Here is a 27,617-nt window from a genome sequence, read left to right on the forward strand (position 1 = left end):
TTCAGGTTCGTGCTATCGTAGCCATGGTAGACCTAAGAGAAAGGCTTGAGACATATGGGAAAGAACATAGAAGGCTATTCTCAGTATGAAGCATCTCTATATGGACATCAAGTGGCTCAGTAGCCACACCAACCGTCTCCCGAAGAGTTTGCCCATGAACAGATGTTATAGCCATAGGATTTTGGAGTGGACGAACTGGGATTTGTAAGCGATCCACCACAGCCTAGAGGATAAAATGTCTTGCTGCCCCAGAATCCAAATACGCGGTCTCAATAAACTGGGATTCACCGGTTGTCACGGCCACAGTAAGGATCAGGGATAGAGAGGTGTCTTTTCCGTCTAGGGAGGCCTCTCCTACCAACCCTAGAAGCTGGAGTTTCTCCGGTTTCACCAGACAGGGTAGAATTAAGTGGCCTATGTCTCCACATTACAGGCACTGGCCTCTAGCATGGCAATCTCTGTCGCTGACTCACGAGGGCAAAGCGGTCGACCTGCATGGGTTCTGGTAGGTCTCGACAAGGGAGGGTGGAGGAACTAGAGGCCTTTGAAAGGACAGAGCTAGGTGTCGCGATCCTCTTTTCACGTGCCACCTCAAAAGCACGCTCTTGGAGACGAAGGTCTATACGGATAGCGAGGGAGACCAGGTCGTCAAAGGTAGTTGGTAGGTCTCGGCCAGCTAGCTCATCCTTAATGTTTCCGGAAAGCCCCTCCCAGAATGTCACCACCAACTTTTCATTATTCCATGTAAATTTGGATGCCAGAGTACGGAAGAGTACTGCATATTGTCCCACAGATGAGTTGGACTGACATAAACGGAAAAGAGCGAAAGCTGAAGAGGTGGTTTGCCTGGGTTCATCAAATACTTTGCAAAAAGCCTCCCAGAATACTGGCAAATTGGAGATGATGGGGTCCTCTCTCTCCCATAATGGGTTCAACCACACCAGGGCCTCACCTCCAAGGTGTGACATTAGGAATGCTACCATGGTTCGGTCCGACGGGAAGTGATGAGGAAGAAGTTTAAAATGTAGCTGTCACTGATATATGAACCCGTGCCAGAATTTCAGATTGCCCTCAAAGCATGGTGGAGCTGCAAGTCGGGGACCTGAAGCTCGAACTAAGAAAACAGACTGAGAAGTTTCCGGATATGACACGGCTGCATGAGCATGAGGAGACTCTGGAGAGATGTTTAAGGCCTACTGTCACAGTCCAATTCTTGGATCTGTGTCAGATTCGGGATTCCCTCATTTAAACCTTTTTTTTTCCATTCAGGCCTGGGAGCTTAATATGGGTTTTTGCCCCCGGTGGCCATAGGTGTTATTGCATGTCTGTTGGTTTCCCTGCTGATGTGACCACTCCCTTTTCCTATATAAGGTCACATGGTGTATCAGCAGGTGTTGGTTATAGCAGGTCCTTTTTGGATTCCAACCACGGTGAAATGAGCAGCTGGCTCTGAGGTGTTGAGCCACTGCTGAAACCTGGTGAAGTTAGCAGCTGGCTCTGAGGTGTTGAGCAACTGCTGAAACTGGTGCTGAACTCTGCCTGCCCGGTGTCTGCAGCAGAGAAAGATGGTGAAAGTAGCAACTGGCTCTGAGGTGTCGAGCCACTGCTGAAGCTGATTTGGTGCTGCACTCTGATGCCTGGTGACTGCAGCAGAGAAAGATAAGTGTTTTGGTGTTTTCCCCTTTTTCCTTCGTGTGTATTAGTGCAGCGGTGGGACCAGTGTCCGCACTATCCAGTTCCCTAGCAAGGAATAGGTGCAGGGATAGTGAGGGATTCAGATATCCTGCTCGGTGACAGGTGAAGAGCCTGTATAGGGAACGTTAGGAGTGTTCAGGGACACTGCCTCAGGGGAGTGCAGGAGGTCTCCACATCCCCGTCCCCTATTGCAGGGCCCACCGTTGTAATTGTTTCCCCGGTGTTACCCTTTTGTCTTGTTGATTCATTTACCAACCTGCGGGTCATGTCTCACAGGACAGGTGTACGTGACATTGTCTCGTTGTTTCAGTTACTGACCTGCGGGTCGTGTCACACAGGACAGGTACACGTGACACCTCCAACTTGGTAGTCAGGAACTGCAACTGCATCAACAACTTCTCCTGCATGCTTTTCTGTCAGCAAAGCTCTTGGTACATGGTCAGATCAGGTGGGATCTTGGATCCAATGAGGCCCATGGCTGTCACGGACGTGGTTTGTGGAGCCACTGTGCCTCGGACCGCGGAGAGCCTGGAGGGGCGTAACTAAGTGAGCACCAGACTGTTCACTAGAGCCTCTGATTGTGAGGTTAGATTTGGCTCCCGATGAACGCCAGGTGCCACTCCAGGACAAACCAACGAACGCTCAGCAGCTGGACCCAGAAGGACAGACTGAATGATGCAGTAGGCAGGATCTGTGCCAGAGTACAGCAAGGACCTAGTATGCAACCTTACACAACTTAGACTGCAGAACAGTAAGGTTGCTCAGGCACTTCCCCAGAGAGGAGGAAGCAATATATACATAATGCCACATAGCCATTGGCTGGGGAGGAAATAGCAAGTGCATGCGCTGGCCCTTAAAGAGGGCAGGAGCGCGTGCATGCACTAAGGACATGGCTGGAGGCCTGACTGGAAGCTCCACTGGAAGCATGCAGAGCAGGAAGAAGGGAAGAATCGATCACAGCTCGTGTGAGTGAAGTGACACGCCGGAGACCCTGCCTGTCAGAGCAGGGATCCGGTGTGGTGCTAACAGCGTGAAGCCATTTAGCTTTACCAGAGCCTTTGTGTTACCAGTAACGTGGAAGCCCCCTATATTTCCGTTAACAGATGACAGACCTAAGTGGGGACTTGCTTTTTTTGGGGATATAGTTGAAGCTTTTATTGGGAACATTTTACATAACGTTAGGGATCACATTTATCCAGCGCTCTACGCTGAGCGCTTACTTTGGGGTGTCCATCTACATCTCCCAAGTGGCGTGACATATGAAACCCCTGAGGGATCCATTCACTATAATGAGGCAGCAGTTTTACTCTGGACTCCTTCTGGCCTCTGTTCCGCGGTCTCCTTTTAAGAAGTGCGCAAAAATGTGGCCGATGGCACTTTAATGCAATCCTAAAAAGACTGAAACCACCGGATCACAGGTCAGACGGCGTCCACAGTGCCTCCATCTGCCTCATTATAGAGAATCTTCTGCCAGGGTTCTGTCTTAATTACATATTTCAGACATTTACATGGAAACCCCGGTGTAAGCGCTCAGCGCAGAGCACAGGATAAATGTGCGTCAAGCCTTACTGCAATCTTTGGGAGGCAGAATGAAAAAAATGAACATGTAAACAATTGTTTTTTTTTTTATTTTTTACGCCGTTCCTCGAGTGGTATAAGTGAAAAGACAACTTTATTCTTCGGGTCCGTGCGATTACAGCAACACCAGATTAATGTCGGGTTTTTATGTTTGGCTGCTGTCACACACTAAAAGAGGCTTTTTTTTTGCGAAAACTATTTTTTGCATCACCATATTTTGAGAGCTATAATTTTTTCATACTTCAGCCGACAGCCCTGTGAGGTCTTGTTTTTTGTGGGACGAGCTGACGTTTCTATTGGTAACATTTTCAGGCACATGACATTTTTTGATCGCTTTCTATTCCGATTTTTGGGAGACAGAATGAACAAAAGCCATCAATTCAGGAATTGCTTTTTGTTTTTTACAGTTCCGTGTGTGGTAAAATTGATAAGACAGCTTTATTCTTCGGGTCAGTATGATTACCGCGATAACCACAGTTATATTTTTTTATGTTTTGGTGCTTTTACACAATAAAAACTATTTTACAGAAAAAGTAATTATTTTTGCATCTTTTTATTCTGAGAGCTATAACTTTTTTATTTTTCTGCTGATGGAGATGTATGATGGCTTTTTTTTTCGGGACACCATGACGTTTTCAGCGGTGCCATTTTTATTTACATTTGTCTTTTGGATTACATTTTATTGCACTTTTTGTTCGGTGGTATGATGATAAAGCATTGTTTGTTTTTTTTTCCCTTGTGTTTATTTTTTTACGGTGTTCACTGCAGGGGTTAACTAGTGGGATATTTTTATAGAGCGGATTGTTACGGACGATACCAAATATGTGTATTTTTATTTATTTATTTTTTCATTTACATAAATAAATGTATTGGAGTAATTTTTTTCTTTAGTTAGTAATTTAAGAAATAAATTTTTACACATTCTAATATTTTTTTTTTTACTTTTTTTACATTGTCCTAGGATGGTACAGTACTTATTATATCAGATCGCTGATCTGACACTCTGCACTGCAGAATATCAGATCAGGATCTGACAAGCAGGGAAGGAGGCATGCCGGCAAGTCAACTTCCCTGCAGGACCCGGAAGGACCCTGCGGCCATCTTGGAGCCGGGGGTCTCCATGGAGACCATCAGAACAACGAGATCGCATCGCATTGTTCTGATGGGAGCACTCAGGGAACCCCTTCCTTGCGCGATGCCCCTCTGTCGCTGTCACTACTGACAGTGGCATCAGGGGGTTAAATGCCCACAATAGGTGCTGGCACCGATCGTGGGCATTGCTGCGGGGTGTTAGCTGTCACACCGCAATCGGTGCACCGTACCAGTACTGCTGTTTGCGGGAACGCAATTCCTGCAGAGCAGTACTAGTATGGCGCATGTCTGGAAGGGGTTAATAACCTCAACGATGGCAGCCAATTGTGGAAGTGTGGGGATTTCTGCTTGTAGCACTCATACTCAATATTTAATTAATAAAGATATAATTTACATGCCTATCCATCCCGAGATTTCATAATTCCACAACTTTTCCTTTAAAAAAAATATTGCTGAATTAATTTTATACATGTGCCTTTGTATAATGGCTGTGTCTGACAGTACAGGAACATGGACTGACCATACTGAAACTCTTGGTCAGGAGAGGAAGCAAAAGAATATACAGTCATTACACAGCTGCTGTTTTTTGTGAGGTAAATTTCTTTTAAAAGTAATCAGCAAAAGCTTTTCCTCACAGAACGAATCAGCTGCAATCCCATGCTATAATGTCTGTATACTCTTTTTCCCCCCACCCAGGAGCTGTGGTATGATCAGACCATGTTCCTGTATGGTCACACCACAGACATTACACAGTACACAGCATGGATACATTTATAAGATTATCTCCGCACAGGAACATTTTATTTAAACTCATCCAATTATGGAGCTTATTAATATTCCAAGATCTGTTGATTAAAATGTAACAAATTTTTCAGATTATAAGACACACCCCAACATTTGGGATGTGAAATAGAAAAAAAGAGTTTTATAAGATGGAAGCCATCTTATAGCCCGAATTTAAGGTATCTTACCTGAGGGTCAGTGGTGGTGGGGTGGGATCAAAGGAGACATGGACCCTTTCTCAAGGAGCAGGCGGTGGCAGAAGTGGAGCAATGCTGCGGGTGGGGGGGAGAGGGTATCCGTGGTGCAATGCTTCAGGCCCGGCGTTGGTGGTGAAGCAGAGCAGAGTGTATTGTGTGAAGCAGGGTCCTTTCCTCAGGAAGTCGGCGATCTGTGGCGCTGCTGCAGGCCTGGTGTCAGCTGTGAGTAGAGCGAAGTGCATCATTGGTTTCGTGGCAGCCATTTTCCTGAAGCCGTGGTGCAGTGGAGGTGGTGCGTAGCCGAAATCGCCAGGCCAGCTGAAATCACAATCTGTGCACGCATGGCCTCTGGCAGCCATTTCCCTGAAGCCCACAGCCTCAGGAAAATGGCCGCTTCCAGCAGCCCACGGCTTCAGGAACATGACCATCGGGAAACCAATGATGCACTCCGCTTTGCTCACTGTCGACACCGGGCCCGCAGCATTGCCACACTTTGCTACTGCAGGGCTCCTGAGGAAGGGACCCTACTCCACCACCACCACAACCCACTGAGAAGCCTGCATTTGGACTATAAGACGTACCCGCCATTTTCCTCACAAATTTTTGGTGAAAAAGTGCATCTTATAGGCCGAAAAATACAGTACTCTGTAACTTACAGGAGTTTTCCCATAAGCCATGTCCACAGGGATGGTCATGCCTAATCTCTTCATTTCTTTGACTCTCCTGATGCCACATGAGGGATCTAGCAATCATGTGACTACATACTTCTTTAGAGACAACATAATATTACATATTGCTGCCATAATTCAATTTGGATTTTTAAAACTGGCACAAATAACCAATGTTGAAATGTGTATGCATTCTTTGGGCCACCCTGTAGATTTCCAAAATGTGTTAATTGAGGCCTGAGACAGTAAAGGTGTTTTGTTTTTTTTATGTTATGTTATGTTGGTAGACTGTGTCTTATTGCATTCCCAATGGCATGAAGCCTGCATACTACTACAATATACTGCATGTAGGCACAGTAGCTGATATATTTTTTATGGTACCAACTACTACCAGGCCATGTGATCACAAACATTTTTTCACAGGGCAAATGAGGGAATATCCGCTGACTTAATGAGAGGAGTTTACACAGATGTAGGACAAACCCTGCTGCGTGGATTCAAAGAAAACTTGAAGGAGGTTAGTCTGTTATGATTTTTTTGGCACTTAAAGGCTATTGTTTCTGCTGATACCATTGTGCATTAAAAGGATAAATAGTTTAATTAACCTGATAATGAACAAGCTCCATACATTCATGGCTCCGATCCATGGGTCTTAATTCAGCACCATTGTAAATTTACAACTAGTGGTTAAATTTCCTTCTCCTGCAATCTAGCAGGAGCAGGCCAATTCCCTGGCTGTCAAACACAGCCGAGGACCCCAAAGTGAAGAAAGCAGTAGTTTATTACTGTTGGTAATGGCAGTTTATTACCACTGGTAATTACCGCTGGTTAGCTAGTCTTCAGTGCCCTTTCAGGTCATTAAATTAGACTTTTTCCTCACTAGTTATACTGGCTACATCATGGTAAAGAGACTGAAGAGATGAATAAAATGTGGTTATTTCAAAGTATTTCACTTCTATACTTTGCAGATATGTTGGCTTTGAAAGCTTATTTTGCCTAATATGCTAACTTTTTCAACCAAGGGGACAATAACAGTTTCTTCTCTCAGGACGTTTATGTAATGACCAGGCCGAACGTTCCCTGCTATTCACCCCCACACAGTGTCCGCAGTCGAAGGAATTATGACACACACTGGTCTCGGAGATAACAGTTGCTTTTACTTCAGCAGGAACGGGAATTATAACTTGGAACAAATAAGGAACAGTCTCTCATGGGTAGTCCACAACAATTACAGATCACACTTAGATACTGAGATGTGATTGGGGTCTGGAGCTTTAAGAGCACTGGATGGTATCTTTTGGTATTTTACAGAAGGAGGTAGATGCAGCAATTAGAGGTTACAGACCTGTACTTAGCATTAGCTCCACAGTGTACTTATAGGTGAATGTAGAAACTGTGGCGAATCCAATCAAAAATACAGTATATACTCGAGTATATGCCGACCTGAGTATACGCCGAGGCCCCTAATTTTGCCATGGAAAACTGGGTAAGCTTAATGACTCGAGTATAAACCGGGTGTACATTGTCCCCTCATCCCTGCCCTGCTCTGTGTGGTTCTCCCCCCTCCCAGTACCCGTGGCTCGGCTCCCCCTTCTATGGCTCAGCTCCCTGTCCTCCCCCGTCCTCCATGCTGCACCCGTTCTCTGTGCTTCCAATGCCCTCTGTGCAGCCCCCGTCCTCCTCCTTCATACTCACCCTGCTGTGCCGTCGCTGAACGTCCCTGAATCCTCCGTTGTCCAGCGCTGACAGCTTCTTCCTGCGCTGGGACAAGGAGGATGCAGGGGACATTCAGGGATGCACGGGAGGGGTGAGTATGACTTCTCAGCCACCGGCTCCTGCCGCCGCTCCCCCTCCCCCACTGAATGAATCGTGTATAAGCCGAGGGGGCATTTTCAGCACAAAAAAATGTGCTGAAAATCTCGGCTTGTACACGAGTATATACGGTACTTTAGATGTGGTGAATCCTGTCAGAAATACTTTAGATATGGTGACTCCTGTCAGAAATACTTTAGATGTGGTGAATCCTGTCAGAACTACTTTAGAATTATTTCTGTACAGGTTAGAGGGAACTCGGGCCTTTAGGCCTGCAAGAGATCTTGAGGTAAAAACATCCTCCACGTTTGTTCTGCTCTCCCTGAAGGCATCCCTCAGAGAAAAGAACATTCTAGACTTGCCTGGAAAACAGCTCCTCCATGTGACTAGGAGATGGCCAAATTCACATCTCAGATCCTTACAAAACAATAATTCAGTCATTGTACACTTTCACTATTAGATGGCACCAGTACACAGCAAATGAGAAATGCATTGCATCTAAAATGGAGGTGACTAGAAATGGATAATTACAGCTCACAAATAATGTAGAGGGCCAGTTAGAGAGTGAGCAGTAGTGTACAGAAGCTACTCACAATTCAGTATTACTTAAAGGGACGTACACACTCTGGACTGGGTCACTACATTTACTTTTTCCTCTGTTTTGACTTTGCCTAATCATAAGATGGTGGCAGCATCATAAAGGAGAAAAAATGCAAACGACCCAGACAATGTCCAGAACTTACTTTTTCAGTTTGAAATGGTAAGTGCCCAGTCGGATGGCGATATAAACTAAACTAGCTTTTGAACCCATTCTATGCCCACGTGGGCAGCATTTTTACTGATCTATTTCCGGCACCATTTTTTTTTAAGACAGTGTCTTCAAATTTGCATATACAGTATCTTCAATAAAATGGCGCTGAATAGCGTAGTATGCGCACACTCTGTCTCCGGCGTCGTTTTATTGAATATACAGTACAATTGAATTTACAATACAATTTATTGAATATACTACAATATCAACACAGCAGTGCACACGCGTTGGCCATAGGGATAATGGCGATGGGCAGTGCATGCACATGTACACTGCTATGTTGACTTTGTAGTACATTACTTTAATAAAATGGTGGTGGAGTCAGCATGTGCGCAATACCGTGCTATGCGGCACCATATTATTGAAGACACTGTGCGAATTTACAGATACAGGGTTTGTAAAAAAATGGCTCTGGACTTTGCGGTATGCACACGCACTGACTTTGGCACCACTTTGTTGAAGTATTGTACTACAAAAATAATATTAACCTGCAGAACTGTGGTTAATCTAATATTAACCTGCAGAAATAATGCTATTAACTTGCAGGTATGCAGTTAATCTACAGGTTAACAGCACTATTATACTGCCTGGCGTCTGCATGCAGCTGAATGCAGCGGTGAAAAGATGAACTTTCTTGTCCTGCCAGCTTTCGGTTTCAGTCATGGAGGCAGGGGTGGTGCTGGGTCTTTTACCACTCTAAGTATACAGAGCGGCCCACTGTAACAGTGCCCCCAGCCCTGACTGACCCTAGCTCTACATTGAGGTCATCTGACTGTCAGGACCGGGGGCGAGGTTACAGTGGCCGCTCTCTATACTCAGAGCAGTGACTGAACCGGTGCCAACCCCTTGACTGAAATTGAATGCTGCCGGGGAGAATAAAGATCATTTTCTACCTCCTGCGTTCAGGTGCTGTGCATCATCATAACCCTATTAACCGCATATCTGCAGGTTAATAGCGTTATTTTTGGTGATCACTTCCCTATAACATAGTAGAAAAATGTACTAATAAAAATGCTTGCCACCTGGGCGTAGAACGGGTTCAATAGCTAGTCCTGGTATATCTTCTGCCAGCGTGATGTGACAACTTGCGAAACTCCTAGAGTGAACCCACTGCTTCGTGGTGACTAACCTCCCTCGGGTGAGCTAACCTAGTGAGGACTGCCCCCTATACAGGGAGCGTGAGGGGCAGTCCCAGGAGAGACTATCACCGCGACGGCCGGTACCAAGGGACGGCCCATAGGAGACACAAGAGGCATAACAGGGTTAGGTGTCCTGAGAAGAGAGGACGAGACCGGAGAGAGGCAGGGTACAGGATCCAAAATGGAACGGACAGGAAGAACCAAGCAGGCCACACGGAAGAGGTACGGGGAGAGAGCCGGAGGCTGGCGAGGACTGGAGTGGACAGGTACTAGAGGGAACACAAGAACGGAAGGAGTTGGGTAACAAGAGTATGGTAACGCCGGGTACACACAGGGAGCAGTGAACCGGGAGGTACGGAGAGACAGGAACCATACAGGGGCCTAAGGGGGTACAAGTGATAATCAGGCGCCTCCTACAGGAAATGGCTGCCTGATATACCCGGTACATACCAAAAGCTTCCGGGTCAGGACTCTCCTGCGGCATAAGGAACCAGAGGCGCACGCGGCCTTGGCCTAAATCACAGGAGTTCACAAGTGATAATCAGGCACCTCCTACAGGAAGAGGCTGCCTGATATACCTGGTACGTACCAAAAAGCTTCCGGGTCAGGACTCTCCTGTGGCATTAAGAACCAGAGGTGCGCATGGCCGCAGCCTTAACTGCGTAGTGCGCTTGCGCATGAGACGTGATTCTGGAGCCGGCCGCGAGTCCTGAAGTGAGGACACCGAGCGGCGCGCTCCCGATCCAGAGACAACGGGATGCCAAGGCAGGGTAAGTATGGCAGGGCGGTGTGACAGTACCCCCTTCTTTACGCTCCCTCTTTCTAAGGTCGGAAAGAAACCTCGCCAAAATACGAGGTGCTTGGATAATCTCCCAAGGTTTCCAAGACCTCTCATCAGGACCAAAGCCCTTCCAGTCAATTAGGAAGAGAGTTGTCCCTCTTGCCTTCTTCATGGCAAGTATATCCCTTACCTCAAAGACATCCCCCATGCCAACAGGCTGAGGCATATGACCAGGAGAAGCATGGAACCAGTTTAGCACCACGGGTTTAAAGAGGGACACATGAAAGGTATTGGGAATACAGAGCGAGGCAGGCAGCTTCAACCTGTATGCAACATCATTAATACGTCCCAGAACCTTGAAAGGACCAATGTAGCGGGGACCCAGTTTGTAAGATGGTATCTTAATGAATTTGGAGGAGAGCCACATCTTCTCACCAATCACAACTGAGACAGTAGGCAGTGGTAGTGGCACACTGGGATGTTGGCTGAAGACAATGAAAAAAGGAGACTTGGAGGACGATTTGCTCGTGTTGTTATTATACGCACACTTCGCCCAAAGAAGCAGACTGACCCAGTCGTTCAGATGAGTGTTTTAGAAAAGTGACGGCGATAAGCCGTTAGGATCAGATTAATTCGTTCCACCTGACCATTGGACTGGGGATGATAGACAGAAGAAAAGTCAAGAGTCACGTTCATAAGCTTACAAAGAGCTCTTCAGAACCCGGATGTGAACTGAACTCCTCTGTCAGACACGGTGTGTAGAGGGAAGCCATGAATTCTGAAAATATGAGGGATGAAAACTTTTGCCAACTCGGGTGCAGAGGCGAACCTGGAAGAGGGACAAAATGAGCCATTTTTGAGAATCGATCTACAACCATGAGGATAACTGTACACCCAGAGGAACGAGGAAGATCGGTGATAAAATCCATTGCTTAGTGCTGCCATGGAGCCTAAGGTATCGGAAAAGGAAGCAGGAGCCCAGATTTTGGTCACCTAGGAATCTTGTTCTTGTCACAGGACTCCACAAAGTTTTTGACATCTTGGTGAAGAGATGGCCACCAATAGTAGTGAGATATCAGGGTGAGGGTCTTCTTGACTCTCAACATGACCAGCAAGTTTAGATGAATGTCCCCAGTGTAACACTAGTTTTCTGTTGCTTTCCACAACGAATGTCCTACCCGGTGGTAGAGAAGTCAAGTTGACAGGAGCCACAGTGATAACCCTGGAGGGGTCGATGATGTGTGAAGGCTCCTCCTCTGCATCGACCGACTGGAAGGACCTAGACAAAGCATCAGCTTTGATGTTATTATCGCCGGGTCAGAAATGTAGTTCACAATCAAACCGGGCGAAAAACAGTGACCACCTGGCCTGCTGGGGATTAAGCCTTTGCGCAGACTGAATATATGCCAGATTCTTATGGTCAGTGAAGATTTTGAAAGGATGTGCAGCACGTTCAAGTAAGTATCGCCATTCCTCCAAAGCCAACTTGATGGCTAATAGCTCTTAGTCACCTATGGAATAGTTACGTTTTGATGTGGAGAACGCTTTAGAAAAGAAACTGCAGGTGACTAGCCATCCGGAGGAAGATTTCTGGGACAGCACTGCATCGGCTCTTGTGGAAGAGGCGTCCACTTCAAGGATGAATGGTCTGCTAACCTCAGGAATATGAAGCACGGGAGCTGTAGCAAAAGCATGCTTTAAGGACAAAAAGGCGTTCTCAGCTTCAGGAAACCAGACGTTGGGACAGGATAACGAGGAGAAATGTTGGATGAATTGCCAGTAGTAATTTGAGAAACCAATCGTTGAATCGCCTTAACCCCACGGGGTCAGGGCCAGTTGAGGATGGCGGACACCTTCTCCGGATCCATACGTAAGCCTGAGTCAGAAGTAATATACCTCAAGAATGGTAGGGACGACTATTCAAAAGAACACTTCTCGAATTTGGCGTATTCTCCCTCAAGTGTAGTAGTACTTGATGGGCATTACTTCTGTGGGAAGACAGGTCTGGAGAAAACATGAGGATATCATCCAAGTACACCACCATGCAGGAGTAAAGGAGGTCCCAGAAAACATTGTTCACAAACTTTTGAAATGCTGCTGGAGCGTTGCAAAGACCAAAGGGCATGACTAAATACTTGGTGTCCGTCCCGTGTGTTAAAAGTGGTCTTCCACTCATCTCCGGGTCGGAACCGGATCAGGTTGTAAGACCCACGAAGATCCTACTTCGTGAAGTTTCATGCTCCCCTTAGCCGATCAAGCAGCTCCAGGATAAAGGTCCCGTTACATTTAGCGATGCACCAGCGATCCCAACAACAATACGACCTGGTCAGGATCGCTGGTGCATCGCTAAATGGTCGCTAGTGAGCTGCCAAACAGGCAGATCTCTCCAGTGACGCAGCAGCGATACAGCAATCCGTCAGGGGTCGCTGTTATCTGTCACACCGCAGCGATTCTGACGACTTCTACCTGCGCCCATGTGTTCTGCACCGCTAACGACGTTGCTAGTCGGCGCCGAACACAGCGATGCATGCCGGCCAGCGGGACGCCAACGACGAAAAAATGACCCAGGCCATTCGAGCAAGATCAGCAATATCCAGCGAGGGGGCCGGTCGCAGGTACGTGTCCCACAAAGTGAGATCGCTGTTGCGTCACAAAATCGGTGACGCTTTAGCGATATTGCTAGCGATCTCGCTATGTGAGAAAGGCCCTTAAGGGGTAGTGGGTACTTGTTTATGACCGTGAGATCATTTGGAACCCTATAATCAATACAGGACGGAGAGACACATCCTTCTTTTTAACAAAGAAGAAACCCATGCCTGCGGGCAAGGACGACTTTCGGATAAAGCCTTTGGCCAGATTTTCCTAAACATAATCCGACATGGCTTGTGTCTTGGCAGGAGATAATGGGCATATTCTACCCCTAGGCAGAGTGGAGCCAGGTACAAGGTCAATCGGACAGTCATACGGTCGATGCGTGGGAAGACTCTCCGCCTCCGTTTTGTTGAAGAAATCCACGAAGGACCAATAGGCAAGCCTGCAGGCGCAGATGGTGAACAAGAAGAACCCACCAGATGGACGGACAGCAGGCACTTTTTCTGGAAGAGCTATCCCCAACGGAGTATTTCAACAGATCGCCTGTCGAGGTTTGGCTCATGTGCGCTTAGCCAAGGGAGCCCAAGAAGAAACGTATGAGACAAAGATGACAGGACATAGAGGGCTATCTTCTCCCGATGCAAGGCTCCGACCTGCAGCTCCACTTCTTCGGTGACCTGGGTAATGGTCTCCTGCAAGGGCTTATCGTCAACCAAAACTATCCGCTGAGGACTCTCCAAGGACCTGACAGGAATCCGATATTTTTTAACCGCCTTGAGCCTAATAAAATTCCCTGGCGCACCTGAATCCACATAGGCCACCTCCAAGTAACGTCTAGAACCCAGGTTCAACAAAATAGACAGAGTCAGGGGTAGAGAGGAATCACATACACCTATGGGGGCCTCTCTTACCTGTCCTAGGCAGAGGAGTTTCCCGGCCTCTCTGGACAGGAGCAAAGAAAATGGGAAGCACTTCCACAATAAAAGCAAAGTCCTTGCGCGAGCCTCTCCTTACGGCGCTGTTCCGCCATCTTGAGCCGATCCACCTGCATTGGCTCAGGTGCAGAAGCTGAAGATTATTTCACGGGTCGCAGGCTGGGTGGCCTGCGAGTGGATGAGGACGAGTGAGGAAGTCTCTCCCGAGCAGCCTCATGAGAGCGCTCCTGGAAATACAGATCGATTCGTGTAGCAAGGGAGATTAAATCCTCGAAGGAAGTTGGTGTATCACGTCCTGCTAGCTCATCTTTAATTCGACCTGACAGACCTCGCCCCTACCAGAGCCGTGTTGTTCCAGCCCAACTCGGAGGACAGAGTGCAAAAACAAATGGCATATTGGCCAACGGAAAGAGAACCCTGGTGGAGATTAAAGAGGGACGCGATGGTGGAAGCCCACGACCTGGCTCATCGAACACCCTACAAAAGGTTTCTAAAAAAGTTGACAGCTGGGAAATGAGAGGATCATAGCGCTCCCAGAGGGGATTAACCCACGCTAAGGCCTCTCCCTCTAAATGAGAGACCACAAAGGCCACCTTAGCCTGATGAGTGAGATATTGCTGCCGCAGCAGCTCAAAGTGTAGCCGGCATTGGTTCAAAGAACCCCGACACAGCTTGGGGTCATCACTATATTGAGGCGGCTTGCCGTGGCGGGTGCGAGACCTGAGCTTGGACAGGGGCCAAGGCGGTAGACTGAAGGGACAGGAGTCAGTCGTCTATAGATGCCATATAGCTGAGTATGTGGGCCTGGGTGTCACGTTGCTGAGCGAGCTCCTTTTGGAGACTGGCCAGCTGGGAGGCGTTCCTGGGGTCAGAGGTCTGTAAAGCTGACAGCCGGGACTCTATGGCCTTCAAGAGTATGGTACACACAGGGAGCAGGGAACCAGGATGTACGGAGAGACAGGAACCATACAGGGGCCTAAGGGGTGCACTAGTGATAATCAGGCGCCTCCTACAGGAAATGGCTGCCTGATATACCCGGTACATACCAAAAGCTTCCGGCTCAGGACTCTCCTGCGGCATGACGAACCAGAGGTGCGCGCAGCCTTGGCTGCGTAGGGCGCGTGCACATGAGACGTGATCCCGGAGCCGGCCGCGAGACCGGAAGTGAGGACACCGAGTGGCGCGCTCCCGGTCTAGAGACACGCCAGGATGCCGAGGCAGTGTAAGTATGGCAGGGCAGTGTGACACGTGGTATATGCTCTCCCATTGCTGTTGTTCCATACCTACAAAAAACACTTTTACTCCCCCTTTTCCCTGCTTCCCTTGCAGCACGTCAGCTTTAAATACTTAATAAAATTGCGCTTGAAGTCAGTGAGCGCATGTCTTGCTGTCCAGCGCCATTTTGTTGACACTGTCTTCAAATTTGTCTTCAAATTTGTCTTCATTAAAATGGCGCCAGAGCTCGCACTATGTGTAGGTGCTGACTCCAGCACCACGCTCCTCTTTTAGTCTCGTCTTCCTCACTATCTATTAATGCTGAATCTGTACTTCTGACTCCAGCCACACTGTGCAGGCGCAGTCTATACTGGCTTCGGACAGAAGGACGCATCCAGTCTTATATTATACATAAGATCGGAACACACTGTGTGAACTGTCCAGCGGCTCTACCAACCCGAGTTTGACAGCTGCATAGAAATACACGAAGCTGACCCATTCTGGTTGGGAGAGCTGCTGGCCAGTCGCTGCACTGTGTTCCGATCTTGGTCTGATTTGTACAGTCGCCTGATTGTGCTCTTAGACTGGTATGTCTGACCTTATTACGTTAAGATTTGCTCACTCCCGGTGCTTCTAATGTCAGTAAGGGGAGTGCGATTATATACAACACTCTAAATCTGTCTCCGGTATTGGGGAATAATACTTTGCATAGATCCAGAGCATTGTATATTATTATTAATATTTATTTACATAGAACCATTGATTCCATGGTGCTGTACATGAGAAGGGGTTATTTCCAAATTACAGATCGTTTACAGTAATTAAACTAACAATCAGACTAATACAGAGGGGAGATGACCCTGCCCTTGCGGGCTTACATTCGACAGGTTGTTGGAGAAGGAGACAGTAGGTTGGGGGGCTGTGGCAGCCCTGGTGTTGGTGAGGCGGTAGCTCCGGCAGTGGTGAGGAGGCAGCGGGGTCATTGCAGGCTAAAAGCTTTCCTAAGGAGGTGGGTTTTTAGGTTCCGTCTGAAGGATCCGAATGTGATTGATAGTCTGACGTGTTGGGGCAAAGAATTCCAGAGGATGTGGGCTATTCGGGAGAAGTCTTGGAGGTAGTTGGGTGAGGAGCGAATAAATGTGAAGGAGAGAATGAGGTTTTGGGAGGACCTGAGATTATGTGGGGGAAGATATATCGGGAGATTAGTTCAGAGATATATGGAGGAGACAGGTTATAGATGGCCTTGTAGGTCAGTATTAGTAATTTGAATTGGATATGCTGAGGGAATGGGAGCCAGTGAAGAGATTTGCAGAGGGGAGAAGCAGAGGATTAGTGAGGAGAGAGATGAATTAGTCGGGCAGCAGAGTTAAGGATGGACTGGATAGGTGTGAGAGTGTTAGCAGGGAGGCCACATAAAAGGATGTTGCAGTAGTCGAGGCGGGAGATGATGAGGGCATGCACAAGCATTTTAGTAGATTGAGGGTTGAGGAAAGGATGGATTCTGGAAATATTTTTGAGCTGGAGGCGACAGGAGGTAGAAAGAACTTAGATGTGCGGTTTGAAGAACAGGGCAGAGTCGAGGGTTACTCCGAGGCAGCAGACTTTCAGTACGGGGGAAAGCGTGATGTCGTTAATTGTGATAGGTCAGATAAGGATGATTTGTGAGATGATGTAAAGATGATGAGTTCAGATTTGTCCACATTGAGTTTGAGGAAGCGAGAGGAGGAGGAGGATATGGCTTATAGACACTCCGGGATTCTGGACAGCAGAGAGGTGACGTCTGGGCCAGAGAGGTAGATCTGAAATGTCATCAGCATAAAGGTGGTACTGGAATCCATGGGACTTTAAGTTGTCCCAGGCCAAGTGTATAGATTGAGAAGACTAGGGGTGCTAGAACAGAGCTTTGGGGGACTCCAACAGAGAGAGGGTGTGATGAGGAGGTGGAGTGGGAGACACTGAATGTGCGATCTGAAAGGTATGAGAAGATCCAAGATAGGGCAAGGTCTTTGATGCCAAAGGAGGAGATGATCTGTAGTAGGAGGCAGTGGTTAACTGTGTCAAAAGCAGAGGACAGGTCTAGAAGGAGGTGTATAGAGTATTTTCCTTTAACTTTGGCTGTATGTAGGTCGTTAGTAATTTTGGTCAGGGCTGTCTCAATGGATTGATGGGGACAGAAATCAGATTGTAGATTGTCAAAGAGCAAGTTAGATGAGAGGTGGGAGGAAAGTTCAGTGTGGATGTGCTGCTCCAGGAGTTTGGAAGCGAATGGGAGCAGCGATATTGGGTGATAGCTGGACATAGCGGTTAGGTCAAGGGTTGTTTTTTTAAGGCTAAGCGTGATTGTCGCATGTTTGAAAGCAGAAGGAAAAGTACCAGAAGTTAGTATTTGGTTGAAGAGGTGGGTTAGGGACCTGAGGTTGGAGATGAGGTGGGATGGGGTCAAGTGCACAGGTGGTGAGGTGCGATTTGGAGAGGAGAGAATTAAGCTCCCCTTCAGTGATGTTGGAGAAGGAGGTTATGGGGTTTGGGCATTGTTGAAGACTTGCCTTGTTTGGTTGATCTTATTTTTGAAGTGTGTGGCAGTCCTCAGCAGAGATGAGGGAGGTTGGAGTGGGCAGAGGAGGGAGTTAAAAGTTTTGTATGACTGTTTGGGGTTGTAGGATAGAGAAGATACAAGGGTTGTGAGATAGACCTGTATAGCAGAGGTGAGGGCATATTTGAAAGCGAGTGTTGCCTGTTTGAATGCAGTGAAGTCATCTTGCAAATTTGTTTTCTTCCAACACCACTCTGCAACCCTAGACACTTCCCGGAGCTTTTTATTGGTGTTAATGTGCCAGGGTTGTTTGTTGATACGTCGCACTATGCCATGAACGAGAGGTGCCACTGCGTCAATATCTGATGCAAGAGTGGCATTGTAGAAAGCAGTGGTACTGTCTGTCATGGAGTGAGGATATGGATGCCAGTGGTAGAATATAGTCAGAGAGCGTGTGGGTGTCTAGGTGTGCGAGATTTCTGCGGGGTTGCGCATGTTACTGGACATGGGTGACAGGTGAGGAGGACAGGGATGAGAAAGTGAGTAGATGGTGGTTGGATAGAGGGAGAGAGGAGTTGGTGAAGGTTAGATAGAGAGCAGAGACGGGTGAAGACCAAGTCTATTGTATGTCCGTCCGTCTGTGTGGGTGGCTGGGGAGGACCAGTGAGCAAGTCCAAAAGATGCAGGAAGGGACAGGAGATTGGAGGCTGTTGACTGAAGGGTGGGGATGTTGAAGTCACCCATGATGATAGTGGGATTTCAGTGGAAAGAAAGTGAAGAAGCCAGGTAGCGAATTGGTCAATAAAGGCAGTGGCCGGGCCCGGAGGTCGGTATATGACGGCCACTTGGAGGTTGGAGGGAGAGTAGATGTGGACTATATGACAAATACTGATCACGCAGTCATCACCAAGGGAAGAGGAGGGCTGCAACAGTGTCACATTTGTTACATACAACACTCTGGATAACACTGGATCCATGTCTAGTATCATGCTGGGAGTGAAGAGATCTTGATATGATAAAGCAAGACATATCAGTCTTACCAGATTACAGTGAAAATGCCAGTTCTGAACTACTATGGTGGAATTTTTTCTCCTCTGTATGATGCTACCTTTTTCTGATTAGGCAAGGTTATACACAGGGAAAAGTAAACGTCCCAGAGAATAATCTATTAACAACCCCATGGTTGAAGGTGAAATTAGCATATTGCAAATTGAAATAGCTAATATACTTGAGTGTAAGCCAACCCGAATATAAGCTGAAGTACCTAATTTTACCACGAAAAACTGCGAAAACATTGTCCCCTCATCCCTATCCTGGTATGCATGGCCTCCTCATCCGCATCCTGGTATGCATGGCTCCTCTTCCCTATCCTGGTATGCATGGCTGCTCGTCCCTATCCTGGTATGCATGGCTCCTCGTCCCTATCCTGATATGCATGGCTCCTTGTCCCTATCCTGGTATGCATGGCTCCTCATCCCTTTCCTTGTCTGCATGGCTCCTCATCCTTTTCCTTGTCTGCATGGCTCCTCATCCCAAATCCTTGTATGCATGGCTCCTCATCCCTAATCCTTGTATGCATGGCTCCTCATCCCTATCCTTGAATGCATGGTTCCGCATCCCTATCCTTGAATGCATGGCTCCATCCCTATGGAGTTTAATATTTTACTATTAAAGATTTGTTTTAAGGGAATATATGTTCACCGTATGTGGATATACCTTTAAAGAAGAACTTATTATAAGTTATTCCATTGGTTTCCAGATAGTCACCACCTGAACATTTCCTTAAAAAATGCAGTGAAAAGTTATTTCTTTCCCATCCACTTCAATGTTAATTTTCCATTTTTCCATTACAATTGGTGACCTTCCAATTATGTTCAAATAACATACTTGTACTAGCTACTTTATGAACAATGAATGCACAGAAACTTTATTATAGATTTTCGTTAAGCACATTATGTTGTTTCTGTCTTTTCAGCGCTTTCAGTCCACTATTGTGGATGGAAATCATTTTGTTCATTTGAATGAACCAGAGAAGATTGCCAAAATCCTTGTAAATCAGCTGTATGATCGGCCTTACATTCACTCACAGTTGTAACCTTTTACAGCTGATGGAGAAACCTTCCTGTTACTGCTACAATGGATTGCCCATATACCGCCTTCTTTCTGAACTCTATCTACAGATGTCAACTATAAAAGATCTCAAAAGCAGCTGTTGTGCATAAAATATATCTAAGGCTCTGTGCACACGTTGCGGATTCCGCTGCGGGTTTTTCCGCGCGGAAACGCAGGTAAAACCGCAGGTAAAGTGACCTGCGGTTTTCCTGCGGTTTGGTCTGCGGTTTTGCCCTGCGGTTTCACACCTCTACTATGTTAAAGGTGTGAAACTGCTGCGGAAACCGCCCAAACAATTGACATGCTGCAGTTTGTAAACCGCAGCAAAACCGCACGGAAAAAAACGCAGCGTGAGCACAGCGTTTTTGAAAACTCATAGGCTTTCATTGTACTGTACCATGTCAGCGGAACTGCTGCGTTTCCGCAAGGCCAAAACCGCTGCGGAACTGCTGCGTTTCCGCAGGGCCAAAACCGCTGCGGAAACGCAGCAGAATACGCAACGTGTGCACATAGCCTAATGTTTTTTTAATGGAGGACATTCAGCAAATACTAAACCTGATCTTTTATTGGAAGGATGAAGCGCTTCAAAGCTGTGATTGGACAGACATATATAACTGACATATTAAAAAATAAAAAAATAAACAACAGTATTTATGTCTTAACTTTCAATTTGAGGTGGGGGATTGGCAGGCAACTAGCAAGGTCGGATGCACTAACTGAGGTCTCTGTTTTAGGCCTTCTTCACATGTGTGGATTTAACCCCTTCACCCCCGAGCCTGTTTTCACCTTCATGACCGGGCCAAATGTAATAATACTGACCAGTGTCATTTTATGAAGTAATAACTTTGGAACCCTTCAACGAATCCCACTGATTCGGAGACTGTTTTCTCAAGACATATTGTACGTCATGATAGTGTTAAAATTTGTTCAATATGACTTGCATTTATTTGTGAAAATATCGGAAATTTGGCGAATATTTAGCTATTTTAAAATTTTGATGCCTTTAAATCAAAGAATCATGTCACACAATATAATTAATAACATTTCCCACATGTCTACTTTACTTCAGCACAATTTTTGAAACATGATTTTTTATGTTAGGAAGTTAGAAGGGTTAAAAGTTGACCAGCGATTTCTCATTTTTCCAACAAAATTAACAAAGCCAATTTTTAAGGGACCACATTACATTTGAAGTGACTTGGAGGAGCCTATATGACAGAAAATATCCAAAAGTGACATAATTCTAAAACCTGCACCCAAAGTATTCAAAACCAGACCAGACAATACTTTCATTAACCCTTCCGGTGCCTCACAGCAATGTGTAAGGAAAAAATCAACATTTAACTTTTTCACAAAAATTTGACTTTAGACCACAATTTTTTTTATTTTCACAGGGGTAACAGGAAATTTCTCGTTTAGAGAGCCCCTGATGTGTTTAAACAGTGGAAACCGCTTAACTAGATGTGTAGTGAGCACCTTTAACCCCCAGGTGCTTCATAGAAATTTATAACTTTGAGCCATGAAAATAAAAAAAACAAATTTTTCTCAAAAAATGTTGTTTTAGCCCCAAATTTTGCATCTGAAACTTGAGAAATTGCATCATACAAGTTGTTGTGCAATTTCTCCGGAGTACGCCAATACCTCATATGTAGGGGAGAACTACTGTGTTGGCGCACGGCAGAGCTCGTAAGGGAAGGAGCGCTATTTGACTTTTTGAATGCAAAATTTGCTGTGATCATTAGCAGATGCCATATTGCATTTGGAGAGCCCATGACCTGCCTAAAGAGTGGAAACTCCCCACAAGTGTCCCCATTTTGGAAACTAGACCCATCGTGAAACCTATCTATATGTGTGGTGAGCACCTTCAAACCCCAGGTGCTTCTTTGAAGTTTATATTGGTGAGCTGTGAATATTAAAAAAAAAAAAAAACACATTTTCCCCACAAAAATGTTATTTTAGCTCCAATTTTTTTCTTTTCACAAGAGTAACGGGAGAAAATGGATCCTAAAATTTGTAGAGCAATTTCTTATGAGTACGCCAATACCCATATGTGGGAAGGTAAACTACTGTTTGGCAGCATGGCAGGGCTCAGAAAGGATGAAGATTTGGAATGCAGATTTTGATGTAATGTTCTGCAGGTGTCAGGTCTCATTTGGAGAGCTCCTGATGTGCCTAAACAATAAAACCTTCCCACACAAGAGACACTATTTTAGAAACTGGGACCCCTCAAGGAATTTATCAATATGTGTGGTGAACCCATTTAACCGCCAGGTGCTTCACAGAAGTTTATAACTATGAGTCAAGAAAATAAAAAAAAAATCAAATTTTCCCCACAAAAAGGTTCTTTTAGCCTCAATGTTTTTATTTTCACAAGGGTAACAGGAGAAATAATACAGCAATTTTTGGAGTCCATTTTTGTCTGAGTACACCAAGACCCCATATGTGGTTGCCTCAAAAGTAGTTTTCACAGTGAAAAGCTCAGAAAGGAAGAAGCGTCATATTGGAGTTCAGTTTTGCTGGACAGGTTTGAGGGTGTCATGTCACATTGGTAGAGCCCCAGAGGGGCCTGAACAGCAGAACCCCCCATAAAAGATCCCATTTTACAAATTACACTTCTTAATGAATTTATCTAGGGGTGCAGTGATCACATTGACACCACAAGTGTGTCATAAAATCTTATACTATTGGGCAATGAAGAAAAAAAAATTACATGTTTACCACGAAAATTTGGTTTTAGCGCGCCATATTTTACATTTTCACACTAGGAAATGGGTAAAAATGGCACCAAATTTTGTCCCACAATTTTTGCTGAATGTAGAAATACCCAATATGTGACTCTACAGTACTGCTTAGCCACACGTAGAGACACTGGAGAGACGGAGGCCTATTTTCCTTTAGGAGCACAGTTTTTGCTAGAATAATTTGCAACTTCATATATAGAGCCCCTAATTTTGAAAATTATACCCCTTTGGGAGTTAATCTATTGGTATAGTGACAATTTTGACTCCATGGGTGTTTTCCAGAAACAAACAGTAGTGGATGTTGCTGAGTGAAAATTGCAACCTGCCATTTCAGTGCACAGTACGTTGTAGTCACCAGTACGTTGTGGTGCCCTCATCCCTACAGAAATGCCAAACGTGAATGCTAAATGTGGTGTAGACACACTGTAGAGTTCAAAAGGGGAGGCATTTGGATTTGCTGAATTTGTTTTGGGGTGCTTGGAGCTATAGCACTTTATACAGAGCCATTTTTTTACGCCGTTCCTCGTGCAGCATAAGTGATTAGACGACTTTATTCTTCGGGTTGGTGCGATTACAGCGATACAAGATTTATAGGGTTTTTTTTCTGTTTGGCTGCTGCTACACACAAAAAAAATGCTTCATCATATTTAGATGGCTATAATTTTTCCATATTTAGGCTGATTCATGTGAAGGCTTGCTTTTTGTGGGACGAGTTGACATTTTTATTGTTACCATTTTTGGACACGTAGCTTTTTTATATCTATTCCGATTTTTGGGAGGCAGAATGAGCAAAAACCAGCAATTCAGGAATTACTATTATTTTTTTGTCATTCCATGTGTGGTAAAATTGATAAGGCAGCTTTATTCTTCAGGTCAGTACGATTACAGCCATACCACATTTATCTTTTTTGATGTTTTAGCGCTTTTACGCCAAAAAAATATTTTAAAGAAAAAATAATTATTTTTACCTCCTCTTCTTTTTTTTTTATTTTTAAACTGTGTTCACAGTTGTTGTAGCTGTTTTCGTTCTGACCCAAAGTCAGATATGCCGGATCACCAGTGAGGCCGAATTAAGAGATTAGGCCCCCAGATAGCAAGCGTTCTGAGAAAAGAATGCATGCGTGTTGTGAGAAAGTCACTTTTCTAGTTTGTTCACACAAGAGGCAGTATTTTCAGTATTCTCACAAAGAAAAAATGTTTTTCCCTTCACCCATGACAGCACACCTGAGAGAGGGATCCGCCCTGCCAGGACAGGAACCTACTGAAATATAAGTGGCGGTACCTCTCCCCGGCTTCAGTTGGGTTTCTGTCCTGGAAGGGAATCCCATACTGACAGCAGCGGTGCCTGTCATGCAAAGGAAAAGGTCCCAGACCCGTCCCGGGGCGAGAAGAGTAGGTGTCATACCTGTAGCGCAGTCCGCGGGGTTCCCCGAGGGCCTTGCCTTCACGCGGGCGGAATTCTCCGGGGTGCTCGGGATGATATCCGCTGCACCTCCCTCCCCTTGAGTCCCCCAAGCTGGCTCACACTGAGGCAGCGTGTGGAGAAGTGGCCGGGGATCACTTCCGGGTGCCGCCGATGTCACAGGTGCCGCAATGGATTATTTGGCGGCTGCCTGCTGATGTCAGGGAGGCGCCGGGAAGATGGCGCCTTCTGTGACGCCGGCTGGCTTTTTTGAACAAATGAAGGCGATCTGGCCAGCGGTCGCAGGGGGAGGGGTGGATCCTCACCCGGAACGTTTGGGAAGTTTAAAAAGGAGGACACCAGAGGAGCAGGCTGCTGGCAAAATGGAGTCAGAGTGGCAGGCATTATCGCCACCGCCACTACCTCCAGCACAACCTGCTGTTCATCCACAGCAGGGCCGCAAGTGTGACAGCCGGTCAAGTACCAGAAGCAGCAGTCATCCCAGCCACAGGTCTAGGGATTCCTCGATGTACAGAGAAGAGGCATTACGTGTCCCTCCACAGCTGCCGAGTCTAATACCCTTGGTTATCAATGGGTGGTGAGTGATCTTCATGAATGTTAGCTAGGTGTTTAATAGGCCCCTATTGTTTAAATCTTTAAGAAAAGCCTAGAAAGTCTGTGTCAAAGAAGAATAACAGGGTCTGTGCCCTGTGTAATAGTCCAATAGCGAAGGAATGGCAGAAGGACTTATGCTCCAGCTGCATGCAGAGGATTATTGCGGAGGAGACCACTGATTTTCCAGCAAGCCTTAGGTCGGTAATTAGGTCGGAAGTGGAGAGCTCCCTTAAAACCCTATTAAAGAAAGGGAAGAAGAAAGTTAAAAACCTATCTAACTCTTCCTCAACCTCGTCTCAGGACTTAGGACAGGCCGAGTCCCCGTATTCCTCCTCCTCAGATAGTGTTGCGGGTGGTAAACCATGCTTCCCGATAGAAGACACTGACTGTCTCCTTAAGGCCATCAGGATGTCGATGGGCCTGAGGGAGGAAAAAACGACCAGATCCCTGGAAGACGTAATGTTTGGACTTCAGGAAAGGAAAAAGCGAGCCATTCCAGTTAATGAAAAAATACAAGCACTTATTAATAGAGAGTTGAAAAAACAGAAAAGTCAGGAGTCCTACCCGCCTCCTCTAAAAGAAGGTATCCTTTTGAAGAAAAGGATACAGATATGGGACAAAGTCCCAAAGATTGCAGTGGTGTCCAGATCCTCCAAGAAAACGGCGCTCCCCTTAGAAGACTCGGGTACTCAGGGATCCATTGGATAAAAAAGCGGATTCCTACCTGAGACACACATGGGAAGCAGCAGTGGGGGGGGGTTGAAGCCCGCAATAGCTGGAACTTGCATGGCACGTTCCTTAAAGGGGTTGTCCGGGCTTTTCACATAATCTCAGTACATATCTGGGCTGCAGAATTATGACAATAAGTAATTTACTTTCTGTCAATAGTTTGCATGGTTTTGTAGATATTCTGAACAGAACGTCCAAGGGGGGGATGTTATGGCATTGAAATGAGAACTAGTCGTAACCTCCTACTCTACTCCAAACCTGCCCTTTATAGCAACAACCGCACCCTCCATTGCTACAGGCCCTCCCCATCCACATGAAGAAGCACTCATCACACAGTAACAAATTCTTCCCCTCCAGCAGCCTCACTGCAGAGAGCTGCTCCTCCCCCAGACACACGCTGAACAGTGATCTATGGAAAGTGAAACTACTGAGGAGGGAAAATCGTCCTGTATTCTGGGCCACTCCATGATTACAATACATAACTCATTATCAGTAATTCCTTCCCTCACTGTCCCAGGCTGCTGGCAGCAGTGAGAACAGACTGTGATGGCCAGTGATGGGGGTCTGCAGCTTCTAATCTGCACAGGGGATGGCAGTCACTGATGTAATCTGTTGTGTGACAAAGCCTCTGCTGTGTGAATGAGACAGCTCTGTGTCACTGATGTCTTCACACAGCAGCAGATTTGGTGCAGTGTATGTGTGAGCACTGTGTCTCTAATGACACAAATACTGATGGGAGCAGCCTGTCCAATCAGCAGCTGTAACAGTGTGAAGTGTTGGGGGGGTGTATGTATGTATGTATTGTGCTGCTTTCACAAATACAGGATCACTGCTGTGTTCTTTCAAATGCTGGAATGATGATAAAGATGAGTGCTGGTGCAGTTTGCTGCCAATGAGTGGGCAGTGGGTGGTGCTGGTCACTGGAGCTTGCTGGGAGTTTGGTGGAGCTTTGCACATACACTGAACCAAATCTGCTGCTGTGTGAAGACATCAGTGACACAGAGCTGTCTCATTGACACAGCAGAGGCTTTGTCATAGAACAGATTACATCAGTGACTGCCATACCCTGTGCAGATTAGAAGCTGCAGACCCCCATCACTGGCCATCACACAGTCTGTTCTCACTGCTGCCAGCAGCCTGGGACAGTGAGGGAAGGAATTACTGATAATGAGTTATGTATTGTAATCATGGAGTGGCCCAGAATACAGGACGATTTTACCTCCTCGCTAGTTTCACTTTCCATAGATAACTGTTCAGCGTGTGTCTGGGGGAGGAGCAGCTCTCTGCAGTGAGGCTGCTGGAGGGGAAGAATTTGTTACTGTGTGATGAGGGCTTCTTCATGTGGACGGGGAGGACCTGTAGCTACGGAGGGTGGGGTTGTTGCAATAGAGGGCAGGTTTGGAGTAGAGTAGGAGGTTACAACTAGTTCTCATTTCAATGCCATAACACACGCCCCTTGGACGTTCTGTTCAGAATATCTAGAAAACCGTGCAAACTATTGACAGAAAGTAAATTACTTATTGTCATAATTCTGCAGCCCAGATATGTACTGAGATTATGTGAAAAGCCCGGACAACCCCTTTAATGATCTGGCTCCAACAGCTTGAGGAACAACTCGCTTTTAAATTACCGAAAGAGAAAATTTTAGCTGATAAGTGCCTTGCGAAAGTATTCGGCCCCCTGGAACTTTTCAACCTTTTCCCACATATCATGCTTCAAACATAAAGATACCAAATGACACCAAATTTTTTGGTGAAGAATCAACAACAAGTGGAACACAATTGTGAAGTTGAACGACATGTATTGGTTATTTTAAATTTTTGTGGAAATACAAAAACTGAAAAGTGGGGCGTGCAATATTATTCGGCCCCTTTAACTTAATACTTTGTTGTGCCACCTTTTGCTTCAATTACAGCTGCAAGTCGCTTGGGGTATGTCTCTATCAGTTTTGTACATCGAGATACTGAAATTCTTGCCCATTCTTCCTTGGTAAACAGCTCAAGCTCAGTGAGCTTTGATGGAGATCGTTTGTGAACAGCAGTTTTCAGCTCTTTCCACAGATTCTCGATTGAATTCAGGTCTGGACTTTGACTTGGCCAATCTAACACCTGGATACATTTATTTGTGAACCATTCCATTGTAGATTTTGCGTCATGTTTGGGATCATTGTCTTGTTGTAAAACAAAT

At 46.0% G+C, this 27,617-nt stretch overlaps 1 protein-coding gene across 14 annotated transcripts in view; it reads left to right on the forward strand.

The window, feature by feature from the left end:
* The window catches only part of SERHL2 (serine hydrolase like 2), a 405,871-nt gene extending 385,278 nt beyond the window's left edge, over nucleotides 1-20,593 (forward strand). For 13 of the 14 annotated variants that reach the window (XM_073586685.1, XM_073586692.1, XM_073586683.1 and 10 more), the window contains 2 exons: nucleotides 6,437-6,530; nucleotides 19,807-20,593. In XM_073586685.1, the coding sequence (XP_073442786.1) occupies nucleotides 6,437-6,530; nucleotides 19,807-19,926 (214 nt within the window). In that variant the 3' untranslated portion in view covers nucleotides 19,927-20,593. Of the gene's footprint in view, nucleotides 1-6,436; nucleotides 6,531-19,806 lie in introns of those variants that run through there. The other variant, XR_012234322.1, reaches the window with a different exon arrangement.
* The last annotated feature ends 7,024 nt before the right edge of the window (nucleotides 20,594-27,617 follow it).

Source organism: Dendrobates tinctorius, unplaced genomic scaffold (assembly GCF_039654945.1).
Source record: "Dendrobates tinctorius isolate UK_male_01 unplaced genomic scaffold, ASM3965494v1 ptg000094l, whole genome shotgun sequence".
Classification (NCBI taxonomy): Eukaryota; Metazoa; Chordata; class Amphibia; order Anura; family Dendrobatidae; genus Dendrobates; species Dendrobates tinctorius.